Source organism: Myiozetetes cayanensis, unplaced genomic scaffold (genome assembly GCF_022539395.1).
Source record: "Myiozetetes cayanensis isolate MyiCay16 unplaced genomic scaffold, myiCay2020 scf10, whole genome shotgun sequence".
Lineage (NCBI taxonomy): Eukaryota > Metazoa > Chordata > Aves > Passeriformes > Tyrannidae > Myiozetetes > Myiozetetes cayanensis.
The window spans coordinates 35,723,858-35,736,257 of NW_026086605.1; the positions used below are offsets into that span (position 1 = coordinate 35,723,858).

At 45.5% G+C, this 12,400-nt stretch overlaps 1 protein-coding gene across 7 annotated transcripts in view; it reads left to right on the forward strand.

Annotated features, from left to right (window-relative positions):
* PCDH15 (protocadherin related 15) overlaps positions 1-12,400 on the forward strand; it is a 460,568-nt gene that overhangs the window by 272,499 nt on the left and 175,669 nt on the right. For all 7 annotated transcript variants that reach the window (XM_050305502.1, XM_050305496.1, XM_050305499.1 and 4 more), the window contains one exon: positions 1,798-1,916. In XM_050305502.1, coding sequence (XP_050161459.1) covers positions 1,826-1,916 — 91 coding nt within the window. In that variant the 5' untranslated portion in view covers positions 1,798-1,825. The remainder of the gene's footprint in view (positions 1-1,797; positions 1,917-12,400) is intronic.

A 12,400-nucleotide genomic window follows, 5' to 3' on the forward strand; every position in this document is an offset into this window, starting at 1 on the left:
AGCAACATGAGAGTATTTCCCAGGAAAATCTCAAATCTTGTAGACATATTGGATGTCTTTATTTTACAGATCTTCCTTCTCTCATCAATTCACCATTCAACTCAGGATTGTCATTTTCTATACTTCATACTTTTCTTTTTGTGGCTTTTTTTTGCTTGCTTGTTTGGGGTTTTTTTGGTTTCATTGTGAGGTTTTTGGGTTTTTTTACTGCGTTTGGGGGTTTTTTGGCTTTGTTTGTTTGTTTTTGAAGTGGTTTGGTTTGGGGTTTTTTTGTGTGGTTGTTTTTTTTTTCTGGTACAAATTGAAGGAAAAACAGGGGCCAGTTTTTATTCTCTTGTATTCCAGTTGCATATGGAGCTGCTTATTCTGGGAGCAGCAGCGTTGCTCTCCTCGTGGGTAACTTGACATTTCATCAAAATCAAAAATAAATCTGTCAAGATTCTGTCCTCAAAAATCTCTCAGGAGCAGACTCGACTCGAGGGTGTCAGCTGAGCTCTGAATAACTTTCCAAAACAGCACATGGTGATTGGAGAGCTGGAGTTTTCCTCAAGGTTGTGGAATCAAACATCAGAGGCCCCCGAAGTGGGGCCGAGCTCTTCTTTGTTGCTCTTGTAACACCTTTAATCTGCCCGTGGATGGGATTTTTTTCCTCTTGGACTGAGCTGAAGAACCCAAGCCACTCTCCTGATGCTCTGGGGCACAGAGGGTGACCCTTGGGGATGGTCCTGTGCAGGGCCAGGGGTTGGACTGGATGATCCTTGTGGGTCCCTTCCAGCTCAGGATATTCTGGGATTATTTTTATTTGTCTCCAACAAAGAGCCAGTTGCTCTTTTTCTCCACAGGTAACAACCTTGTCAGGTTATTGATGACATATTTGATGGGCTTGGTGTCAACCACCTTAAATATTGAAGTAAACACGGACCACTCAGTCTGGTTTATTAAATTTCCCTACTTGTTTCCCCTCATCCTTTTGGAAAAAAAACCCCACAGGTTTTCCTCCAGGACTCTGGATACACAACTGCTGTGCAAGATAGGATTTGTAATAAATTGAGCTCTTGGAGAAATTCTTGGCTCGTCCCTTGAAGCTGTCTCTCTCCAGACCAGTCCGTTGTATTTGTCATAACCTTTTCTCGAATTTGAAGGAATATTTGAAAATAATTTCATTCTGAGTTACAGCAATATGCAAATTCTCTTTATTGGAGCCATAAACCAGAGCTTTAGAGAACTTCCTGATGCTACTGCCCTTAAATGTGCTCTGGAGTTCAGCCAGACCTGTCCTGGCCAGTTTATTTTCCTAGTTTGGGGCATTTTAGTGGTTTGGTTTGTTGTTGTTGTTGTTTGTTTTTCCCGTTTTCCTGGACACAAATCAGCAGTGTTTCCTTAAAGAAGACCATCTTTGGGGACCACTCCTGTTTTTCCTGGGTGTTGCCTGGGAATCCCGGGTCCCTCTGGACTGGTGGAACACGGTTTTAATAAGCGGAATTTCCCTGCCCCAGCCGCTTCTCAAAGTGCTTTAAAGCAGGAAGGGTGACATAAATACCTCACTGCGTGGAAATTAGGGAAATCAGACCTGATTGGAGCCAGGAACTTGCATTTTCTTCCCTTGGAGGGCTGTGTGTGCACAGCCACCGAGTGCCTACACACATATTGGTGATCAATGGGGTTAACCTCGCTCGTGTTCTGTTTTTCCTGCAGAAACAGTGCCCTGGTCTTAGAGACTGCCCAGCCCCCGGGAAAGAGCTTGTCAGCACTCCCCCTGGGTTGGTTAATGTGGGTCTGAAACGTGTCTCTTTGCAGATGTGCCTGGAGTGAAGTGTGACAGAAGATGGTCCAGCAGCTCTGTCTCTGGCGATGGTTCTCGGTGGGGACTGCCCTCGCTGCTGTCCTGGCAGCTGCTCTGGCCCAGAATGATGAAGGTAAAGCTTTTGGCTGAGGGAGGGGTGGGATGAGCCTCTGATGCTAACATTTCAATGCCTTTTTGCCCCCACCCCTAGAATTTTTGATAGGAAAAAGTTAAGTTTGGTAGGAAAGAAAAGTTTTATAAGGGAGAAAGATCTGGGAATGTTTCACGGTTTCAGCTTCTACTGATGATTTTATTTCACAAAGCTCTTGATCTACCAGGCAAGATAAAAGCTTCAGTTGTGATTGTTCAGTGTAAGACTCAGCATTAAAATTCGTTGTGTCCTGATCATTGAAGAAGCTTTAACAAACTTTGCTTTGCTTTGTTGGTAAATCAGCAGTCATGGTTGGAACAGGAGTTGGAGAGAATTATTAACGGGCTGTGTACAGGTCTGCCCAAAAACCTGGGAAAAGATCCACAGCGAGGGTTTTCTGGAGAAACAAGGCTTCAGGAACCCTGAAACGTGGCACCAGTAGCTCGTGTTCCTCCTCACAACATTCTGGGTGAATTTGATTGCAAGATCCCAGAAAAGTGCTCTGCCAGTGATCCATGGTGATAAAAACTTCCAGGCCTAGAGAATTGATGAGGATTTATTGTTCTGAACCATTTAAAGAAGCTGAAGGGCAAAGCTTGTCAGACTTGTTCTTAAATGCTCTTAAGGGTAATGAGTGGGGTAAGTGAAAACTGAGGATGGTTTCAGTGTGTCTGTAATGAGGTTGCTCGTATGTGGCACTCAAGCCCTCCTTGTGGGTCAACTGTAATTGCTCATATTTGTGATTTCTGTAGCTGGATTTTGTTTCAGAAACCTTTATTTTGGCAGTTCTGGAATACAGTAGGTTTTGCTTTCGTGAGGAATTCAAGCAGGATCGAAGACTTTGCTTTGGTTTTTGGTATCGAGTCCAAAGTGTGTTTTTCTTGCTGTACTAATTGCTCTCCAAATGTCCTTTTATTCCCTTCCATCCCCCAGCCCAACCCTGCGTTACGTTTGATGCCCGTGATGTACCAGAGAGCTAATTTAATTTTCTCCCCTTTCCCAGCCTGTCATTATCCCTGTCATTCCTGACGCTGAAGTGCAGCGTTCGAGCTGCTCATATTTCAGATATTTGATCAGTGCCTGCCCACAATTAGCTGGCTTTTTAATCATTTACTGCAGCAGAGGAGTGGCACCATTAGGCTTGGCAATACTGACCTTGGAGGGGCTGTTTGAGGAGGGGGATGCTCTGTTTGGTGGTGGGGAGGCTGCAGGGCAGAGGGATGTCCTCTGGCACGGGAATGAGCCGCTGGGAGGGAAGCAGGATGCTTTCAAATGTTTCATTCCTCTGCACTTACATGACAAAATTCCACGTTCATGGCCTTACCCACAGGTGTTCAGATCGTGCCCTTTGAGGTGATTCAGAGGAAGGGAAAGGTCCTTATCCACATTTACCTGTGCATTTGTAGTCTGTGAATGTGACTGCAAACGTAGAGCAACTTTCTTGTGACGTCTCTGGGGGGAACAGCTCAGAAATGCTGCTTGAGGGACTGAGACAAACTGAAGTGGTTTCCACCCCCACCCTGTGTTCAGGAGAGGGTTAACTGAGCTAAAAAGGCTTTTAATCAATTCTGTAATTCTCTAATAGAGAGAAAAAATGATCTGGAAATGGATTTAAGCCAAGTTGGGGTACTGGTGACTCAGCCAATGCCACCCAGCTAACGAGGCAGTGCTTACAGGAATAATTACTTTGAAATATGTTTCTTGCAGCTGAACATAAAGCTCTGTTCAGCGCTGGGGCTGCTGGGGTTGTTCTGACGTGCAGGAACAACATTTGTAACCCAAAGTGTAACATCAAACCCCCCCTTGTTTTGGCAAGGGCCCTTTCAAAGCCAGCGGGGTTGTTTTACCAGCAGAACGATCCCGGGCACAAACAGGAAAAACACCAATTATGGCACAAGTGATGAACTGTTTCTTTGCTCCACTTCCTGGTGGCAGCTGTGCACGTTGGCTCAGTGGTTCTCTCTGACTGCATTCCTTACTTCCTTATTTTCCTCATTTTGCATCATAGCTAATTCTTTTGCTCAGTATTTGCCAGAATAAACGTTGGGCTTGTGGGTGGATGTGGCTGTTTTGTGTTTTGGTTGGTTGGTTTTGGTTTGGTTTTGGTTTTCTGAAAGGAGGAGACCTGGGTTGACAATTCCTGTCTTTCTTCCAAGCAGAAGAAAAACTGCAAAGGTTTGGGGTTTGTTTTGGTTTGTTTTTTTTTTTTTTTTCCATAATATTTTAGCTTAAGTAAAAGTAGAAATGTCAGCTGTAGCCTTGCAATATGTGAAATTAGGTCAGCTAAAATCTCTTTTATTTTTACAGTGCTACTCTATTGAATTCAGAGGCAAACTCTCAGGCTAAAAAAAATCAGATAGGAGGAAGGTGGAAACACAAGATCAAATTTCTCTCTTTTCTTTTCCCCTTTCTAATCTAATGTCTGTGACTTGAAGAAACACTTTAGCAGCGATTTTTGGTCAGGAGAGAAGGGTGCTGAGTTGAAAAGCTGTCTGTGTGCACTTCATGCCACCCAAACCAATCCAGCAACAATTACTTGACAATTAAGGGAATGAATTGTCTTCAGCAGTTAGGACATGCCTGTCAGGAAGGAGAGAGATGTGAGCCTGGGGATCCCACCAAAGAGATGGAAAAAAAGGGCAGAAATCATCTGACCTGCTGGTTGGACCTTTTCTCCAAGGGTTAAGTCTTCAGGACAAAGACTTCCTGCTTGGAATATGGGCCAGCATTTATTGCAGTCTAATTGACAGTGGGGATGGAGAGAAAAAACTCAACATCACCTTATTCTGGTTGAAATAGAGGATAGCTTTTGTCTGAAGACCCTTTTCAGGGGCTGAATCAACATGGCTTGGTTTTGGAATATAGGCTTGTCTGGGATAAAATGTGGGAAAGGGAGAAACTGAGGAGATAACTGACTTGAGTGGGAACTGGTGCAAAACTGATGGGCAGGTTGGAAACATCTCCCACCATGGAACGAGCATTAGGGTTGTGCTAAACATCAAATACCTGCTTTTTGTTTTGTTTGTTTTCTTTTTCCCTGCTGTTTATCCTGCTGCCACGGAGGGAAGGGAGTGAGGGCGTGGCTGGTGTTGAACTACTTGAGATTAAGCCCATCTGTAGTTAGTGTTGGCATCTGAAATGGCATAAAATCAGAGGATTTGCTCGTCCAAAAATGTATTTTATTAAATAAGTGTTAAGCAGACATGTATTTTTATCAGGATGTGAGAAACAGCCATTTAAATGGTCTTTGCCCTACCCTGAGTGGGAGATTGCTTTTAAAAAAAAAGGTGGGGTTTTTTCTGTGAAAAGCACAACTATCACCTTACACCACCGGGACTGTTGAGGCATCAACCCCTTCAGCTGTGTCTCAGGGCCCCCTCTATTAGTTACTGTCTTTTATTGAGTCTAACAGAGTCTCACACTACAAAAATTGAATAACTAAAGGGCCTCACAAATCACCTCAAGAGGCTACTTTAGAAATAAAATAGTTTCAGGCCTTGACAAATTACTGCTGGGCAGGAAATGAACTCTGGAAATGCAGATTTGAATACCTGTAGCCCATTGATCATTCCCTGGGCATATCCAGGGAGAGAAGAGAAATGCCAGCAGGTTCTTGCCTGAGGGAAAGTGTCTGTTCTTGGGAGCAGGAGCAATTTGTTTGTTTTATGGAGGTGTGCTGCTTTTGGTTGGGAGCTCTGCAGTGACCCCAAAGGGCAAAGAGCTGCCCTGGATGTGTTGGGAGTGGGAGTTGAGCCACTGGTTGCTCTGAAGGGTTTAGTTCTTCAAAGTGTGACTGATGGGCTGCCTTCAAGTGCCACCAGCAGTGCTTGGAGCCTGCAGGAGATGGATTTGCCTTTGGTGAGGGGTGAGTTATGCCTGAAATACGGGCATTGCAGCGAGGTTCATCTCGGTCAATGTGCCCTGGGTCTCCTGGCAGAAGGGACTGAGTGCCCGTGTCTGGCCTGTGGCAGGGCTGGGATGGACGAGGCAGGGAGCTCCTGGGTGAGGAAACAAAAAAATCCCAGATTCCAACAGCCTGGGAACCACCAGAGCCACGGGCAGGAACTGATGCCCAGGGAGCTCCACCTGCACAGGAGGAAGAACTTCTTGGCTGGGCAGTGGCACAGCCTGTGTGCCCTCTGTGTGAGTGGGGACAAGGGGGGCATTGGGTGACCTTGGAGGGCTTTTCCAGCCTCAGGGATCCCGGGATCTCTGCTGTGGTGTGTGCAGTGGGAGCAGCCTCCTGCGTTTGGGCAATAATCATAAAGGATGAGCTCTCAGCTCATTTTAATGCATTCATTTTGCAGTAATCACTCCCAGATTAGGGCATCATTACCGCTCAGCTGTTGTCTGTCATTAAACACAGACAGTGTTTTTCTTGACTGGAGCTCGTGTAAACTCTGTCAATTGCTGGGGATTTACACGGGACTCCCGTGGCCAGGAAATATCAGTGCCTTTGAAGCCAAACCCACAAGCACAAAACAAACACTTCCCAGCCTTTCCCACAAACACTCCTCCAGTTTTTGAATGCCCAGGTGTCATCACTGGGTTTTCTCCCAGGCAAAGCCCCTCACTCTCATCTCTTCTGAGGAATCTCTGTTGGAAGATAAAGATTTTTTTTTTTTCTTTTTCGGATGGTGAAAGGAAAACTTTTGGGTGAGTGGGAAAAAAAGCAGTAGAGGGGTTTAAAAAAATAAACAAATATAAGGTTCTTATTGAATGGAAAAAATAGTAAGGAAAACAGTCTGTCCTTTGCAGTATTTATTAGACAGCATCCCCTATAGCAGGTCAGACCCCACTCTGTGCTACCACCTTGTGAGAAAAACGAGTTATTTTCAAAATGACTCTTTTTCCCCTTCATTTGTTAGAACGAGCTGTTTGCACTCCCTCAATTACACTGACAAGGGTTTCTCAGCTTGGTTTGGGTCACCATCGATTTGAGCAGCTCCATATAATCCTGTTAGTGCCAGGTGGGTTCCCTGCCCTTAACTCCTGTCCCTTTTTATGCCCTCAGTGATGTGACCTGCTGGGCAGCTCTGGCACGAGGCTGAGTTCGTGGTTTATTCTGTGGGAACAGACTTGTTTGGTCCTAAAGAGGAGCACAGAGTGTGAGCACCTCAAATGAGGCTCTCTCATTTCAAACTTGAATTCAATAAAATGGTTGGGATCCATTGAAATCCACATGAATTATTATAAAACTCAGTGTGCTTGTGTGACTTGTGAGTCACTGGTAGGGACTCTTTTGTTTAGTGTGGGGAGTTTCAGGTACACAAATAAGAAACTTCAGCTCTGCTGCCCTTTCTTCAGTAGTCTGACTTTTTCTTTTTTTTTATCCTTCTGAATTCCCTTTACTGCTTTTTATGGAAAAATTAATAGCAAAAATCTGGCAAGTGCACTTTAAAACTTTATAACAATTTGAAGGGGGGTTTCTTAAATATTTTGGGGTAAATATAAAGCAGGAGCAGCATTTAATGGAGAGGGACTTCTCGAAAGTTACAGGACAAGGGGGAATGACCTTAAGCTGGAGTGGGGCAGGTTTAGACTGGAGATGACAAAGAAATTCCTGACTCTGTGTATGGGCAGGCCCTGGCACAGGTTGCCCAGAGGAGCTGTGGCTGCCCCTGGATCCCTGGAAGTGTCCAAGGCCAGCTTGGATGTGGCACGTTCTGAGAGACAGGGTCTGTTTTTTTGCGAGGGGGAGGGAAATTTCCCTTGTACATCATCTGGTTTTGAACGTGCCATGTATCTGCTCCCTTCTAACAGATGGAACTGCAGGAAATTTTCATAGCCTTGCATTTATTTCAGTAGCAGACATCCATCACTCAGATGTTATTTCACAGGCTTTGTTGATAAAGGTTTCGTTTGGTTCCTCCTTCTGCTCAAATCCCATGTTCTGTAAGACGTGTTTCTTATGAGTCACTTGCAAAGTGTGTTGGTCCTGATAGGAAATGCAATTAAATGGGGCATCAGCAAATCCTGTGGAGCACAGTGACACAGAAGGGGAAGAAGATAATTTTGTTTGAAGGGAGAGGGTTTAGGAACACTGACTTGGAGCTCTCTGTGTGTTTGCTGTGGGAAGAAAATAAAAATGAAAAAAAAAACCAAAGCCAAAAAAAAAATGCCTCCTTTTAGTTACTGTGTGGTTACACAGAAAATCTTCATGGAAACATGAAATAATTTGAGTTGATAGGGATGCTTTAAAGGCTATTTAGTCCAACCCCCTGCAAAAAGCACAGATACCTTCCACTCTCCCAGGGTGCTCCAAGCCCCATCCAACCTGGCCTTGGACACTCCCAGGGATGCAGGGGCAGCCACAGCTTCTCTGGGAAACCTGTGCCAGGGCCTGCCCACCCTCACAGGGAAGGATTCCTTCCCAATATCCCATCTCTCCCTGCCCTCTGGCAGTGGGAAGCCATTCCCTGTGTCCTGTCCCTCCATCCCTTGTCCCCAGTCCCTCTCCAGCCTCCTGGACGTATCAGAGAGTCTTTGTTCAGAAATGCTCTGGAATAATTTCTGGATGAACAGTTTAAAACAAAGAGTTATTTTTAACTGAGTTTTTACTGGTAGTTGAGAAGGAAAGGAGGGATGCTCTGGCCCTGGGCTCCCGGTGAGACTGAGGGTCCTGCAGCCCCCAGGGAGCCGCTGTCTGTGCTGCCCACGGGCTGCAGCCGCTCTGCCCTCCTGGCAGGGTCTCAGAGCTGCCCCAGTGGGGGCCATCTGCCAGATCCCCCCTGCACAACCCGCAGGAAAACAATATTATTTTCCCTTTAATGAGCTTGAGCACATGAGCAATTAAGAAGGGCTAATTGAATGAAGCTAATCAGGAAGACACAGCCGCCCGGCCCCTGGGATGCTGCTCAAGGCAATCGCTCCTCATATCCAGCGGTTTTATCTGTTCAGTTAATAAACCCGAGGCATCCAGCAGCACAGGGAGTGGCTTTACAGCTCCAGGGGCTGAGCAACGTGGTGTCTGAGCCCTAGAGTCTTTATGCTGCTGAACAGGGTAGGATTAACAGGGGGAGAGTCTCTGCTGGGCCAGCAGCACTGAGGGCTCAGACACACAGGGTGGAGACCACCGGGTTGTAAATGGCTTTGAACTGCTCGGCACCCAAACCACAATTTACGTGGCCTTTACACAGCTCCAAATAGTCAGTGACCCCAATGATGTCTGATAATCAAAACAGTTATGAACATACTGCCAGGGAAAGGTAAACTTGGCCAATGGCTTTGGATAAACTACTGCTTTCTTCACTATCCAGAAATAAACCAGAACCTTTCCCCCCTACTCAGTTTATACTTAAAGAACAAAGACTTGTACATAAAAAATAATTAAAATAAAATCCTGCATCTGTGCTCTGCTGTTTTCTTACCATCCTTTGTGGGTAGAACCTTTGTATAATTAAGTACTAGAGGTATGAAAAGAAGAATACCTTATCTGCTTGTTCTTCCAGTGTAATCAATGGCTTGGGATTTATTTTCATTGTGGGTCTGGCTAATACAAAATTAATCAACCTCTCCATTACAGTCAGCCTGGATGTGGAGGAGAGGCTGAGTAGTTCTGTTGTCTGTGTGCTTGATAAAATCAAAAATAGGGCTGAATGGGATTAGGAGGGGAAGAGTTCGGGTGTTACTGAATGCTAAGAACCCTTTAAAATCTACAGACACACCCGTGCTGTTGCTGTCTCATCTGCAGGACTATTTCCAGTGTTATCTCTGAGGGGAAAACCTCACAGGCAGCATTTGAAAGCTGCTCTGTGCCCTTGTATTTGCAGCTCTAGGAATGACACCGAGTCTGGCTTGAGGCATCACCTCTGCCCTGCTGCTGCTGGCCCCTGTGCAGCCTGGGGTCCAAACTATTACTGTGCTTCTTATCATCTGTAATTGGGAAAAACCTAATTGGTGACTGTTTTTATGGAGTTTCTTGGCTATTTCAAGGAATCATTCAGGCTGGAAAAGCCCTCCAAGGTCACCCAGAGCCCCCTGTGCCCGATGCCCCCCTTGTCCCCAGCCCAGAGCACTGAGTGCCTGCCTGGGACACCTCCAGGGCTGGGCACTCCAAACCTCCCTGGGCAGCCCATTTGGATCGAGGGAGGCACAAAGGCACCACTGCTGCCTTTCAGGGAAAGTGATTTTTTGTCAGCTCTCCTGAGACAAGTGACAGGCAGAGAGATTCTGCTGATAATCAGTATATAAACACTATAGGGTGTTTATTTTTGAAGCTGTTTCCTAAGTAGGTAAACATGGAGAAGTAAATATTTTCAGGGTTTGGAGTCAATATTGCCAGAGATATGAAATGCCTTTTTCAATGTGGCAGGAATCCAGTGACTCCCTCCTTGCAATTTCTCTGTTGTTTTGATGGTAAAGGTTTCAGACAGCACATGAGCCTTGCTCAGACTTCCTTTTCACTATGTTATTAAAGAAAAAATTAACCCTCCCCAAATCACCCTGTTTAGAGTTTCTGGAAGGAGTCATTTTAGTGTTTAGGGGTTGGAGAGTCCACACAGTGGCATCAGTGTCCTGACAGGACACAGGGAACGGCTTCCCCTGAATTAAATATATTAAATCCCAATGTATTAAAACGAGGCTTAAATCACATCATAGGCAAGCCAAGGCTGGTGCTACTTTGCACTATCCAGACCCTTTTTGAATTAATAGTGGCCAAGTTTTCCAAACACAAGAATGAGGAGGTTCTGGCAGGAGTAATAGATGAATTCCATAAATCTGCTCCTGCATCTCAGATTGTGGTTTGCTTTTTAAATAGAGGCTTCAAAAAAACCAGCCTGAAGTTCCACCTTCATGCTCTTCACCAAAAGATTTTTTTCTAAAATACATCTTGAAGAAAGCACTGACTTTGTATCCTCCTTTTTTTGTTTGTTTGTTTAGGGTTTTTTTAATACATTGTGAGATGTTTTGTGCATTTACCTGAAAACATGAATTATAAGCTTTGGGTCAGGAAGCTGAAGTATATCCAGTATAACCACTTGGCATGATTCACTGTAGATGGGGCAAAATTTTAATTATAACATTAAGATAGCATCATTTATTTTTTTTACTTGACAAAATAGGTATCAAAAGGGTGCAGCTCACCAGGGGAACAACAAATAACTCTCTGTAGCTGTTGAACATTGAATCCTTATTGCTTTTCTAATTAAGGCTCTTTAGACACAGGCTGGATCTATGATGGCCAGAGAGCAGTTCAGGCTTCAATTATTGAGCCCCTTGGACCATAATTTCTTAATGAGATGCTTCAAAGGATGACACTTTCTGTGGAGCCTTATTACTTTGTGTTTTTCATGGATGAGGGACACGCAAATGGGTATGACTCAGGTGGCATCCAGGAGTTGCACACCATCACAGATGCCTTCACCTTTTTTTGGGGGATAGGACCTTCTGTGTGTGCCTTTGGAACCTGTTTTCCACTCACAGCTCCATCCCTTTGCACCCAGGCGGTGGGGGCAGCATTTCCTAGATCCTTGGCTGGTTAACTTTTGTGTCCCTGAACATGTGTGTCAGCATCCCCTGTGCCAAACAAGGTCATTTCACAAAGCCCCAGGAACTCGGTTTGAAGTGCTAAGCTCGCTCCATGTGATTTCTTGGGTTCTGCTGCTGCACATCTGCTTGGAAACGAGCTTAAAAAACAGATTTTGGCCCTTTTTTGGTTGCTAATGATGGGTATAATTTCTTCTACTTGAAATATCTAAACCCTTCTGTCTAAACTGCAGCACAGCATCTTCAAGTTACTTCAAGACAGTAATTAAATCACGGTGTAGTTCAGACACCTTAACAGGGTCCGTGGTTTAAATGTAGAAACACCCAGGTGAGTGCCCAGGGGTGCAGATGGTTGTTCCTGCAGGGATATGGGATAAAGGAGACTCTGCTTTGTGCTGGGTCGTTCGGGGCAGTCCCAGGACCGTGGGACGTGGCAGCACATCCTCCAGAACAGGGAAAGAGGGGCAAGGGATGGACTGAGCTGTTGGAATGAAGATGCAGTTGTGGGAAGTCAGTTTGGCCACTTTTATCATCATTTGAGTGAGGAGCTGGAAGAGTTGAGTGTCTGCAAGGCCAGGGGTTGCCTCTCTCCCCTCCCTTTGCTTGAAGGATGGCAAAGGCACTCCCTCACCTTCTGCTGCCGCTGCCTCACGTCTTGATTAAATTCCAGGAAGATGTTGATCAACATTCCCTTCATTAGAGGTGTCAGGAGGAAGGTATTTATAGGCACAGTATGTAAATGTCCCCCAAATTGCTGGTTAATCACCCTGAGCACCAGCAGCCCTGGGAGTGGCAGGTTAATTAGCACAGCCCGTTTTCCACGGGGGTGGCCACGGGTGACCTGCCGGGGGTTTGGCACAGCTGGCACCACGGGGAAGGTTCTGGAACTCTGGGAATGTTTGCAGCTTGGGAAAGGTGACTTTGGCAAAGCAGCTGCTGGTTGTTCTACCACCGAAGGACTCGGGCAACTCAGCCCT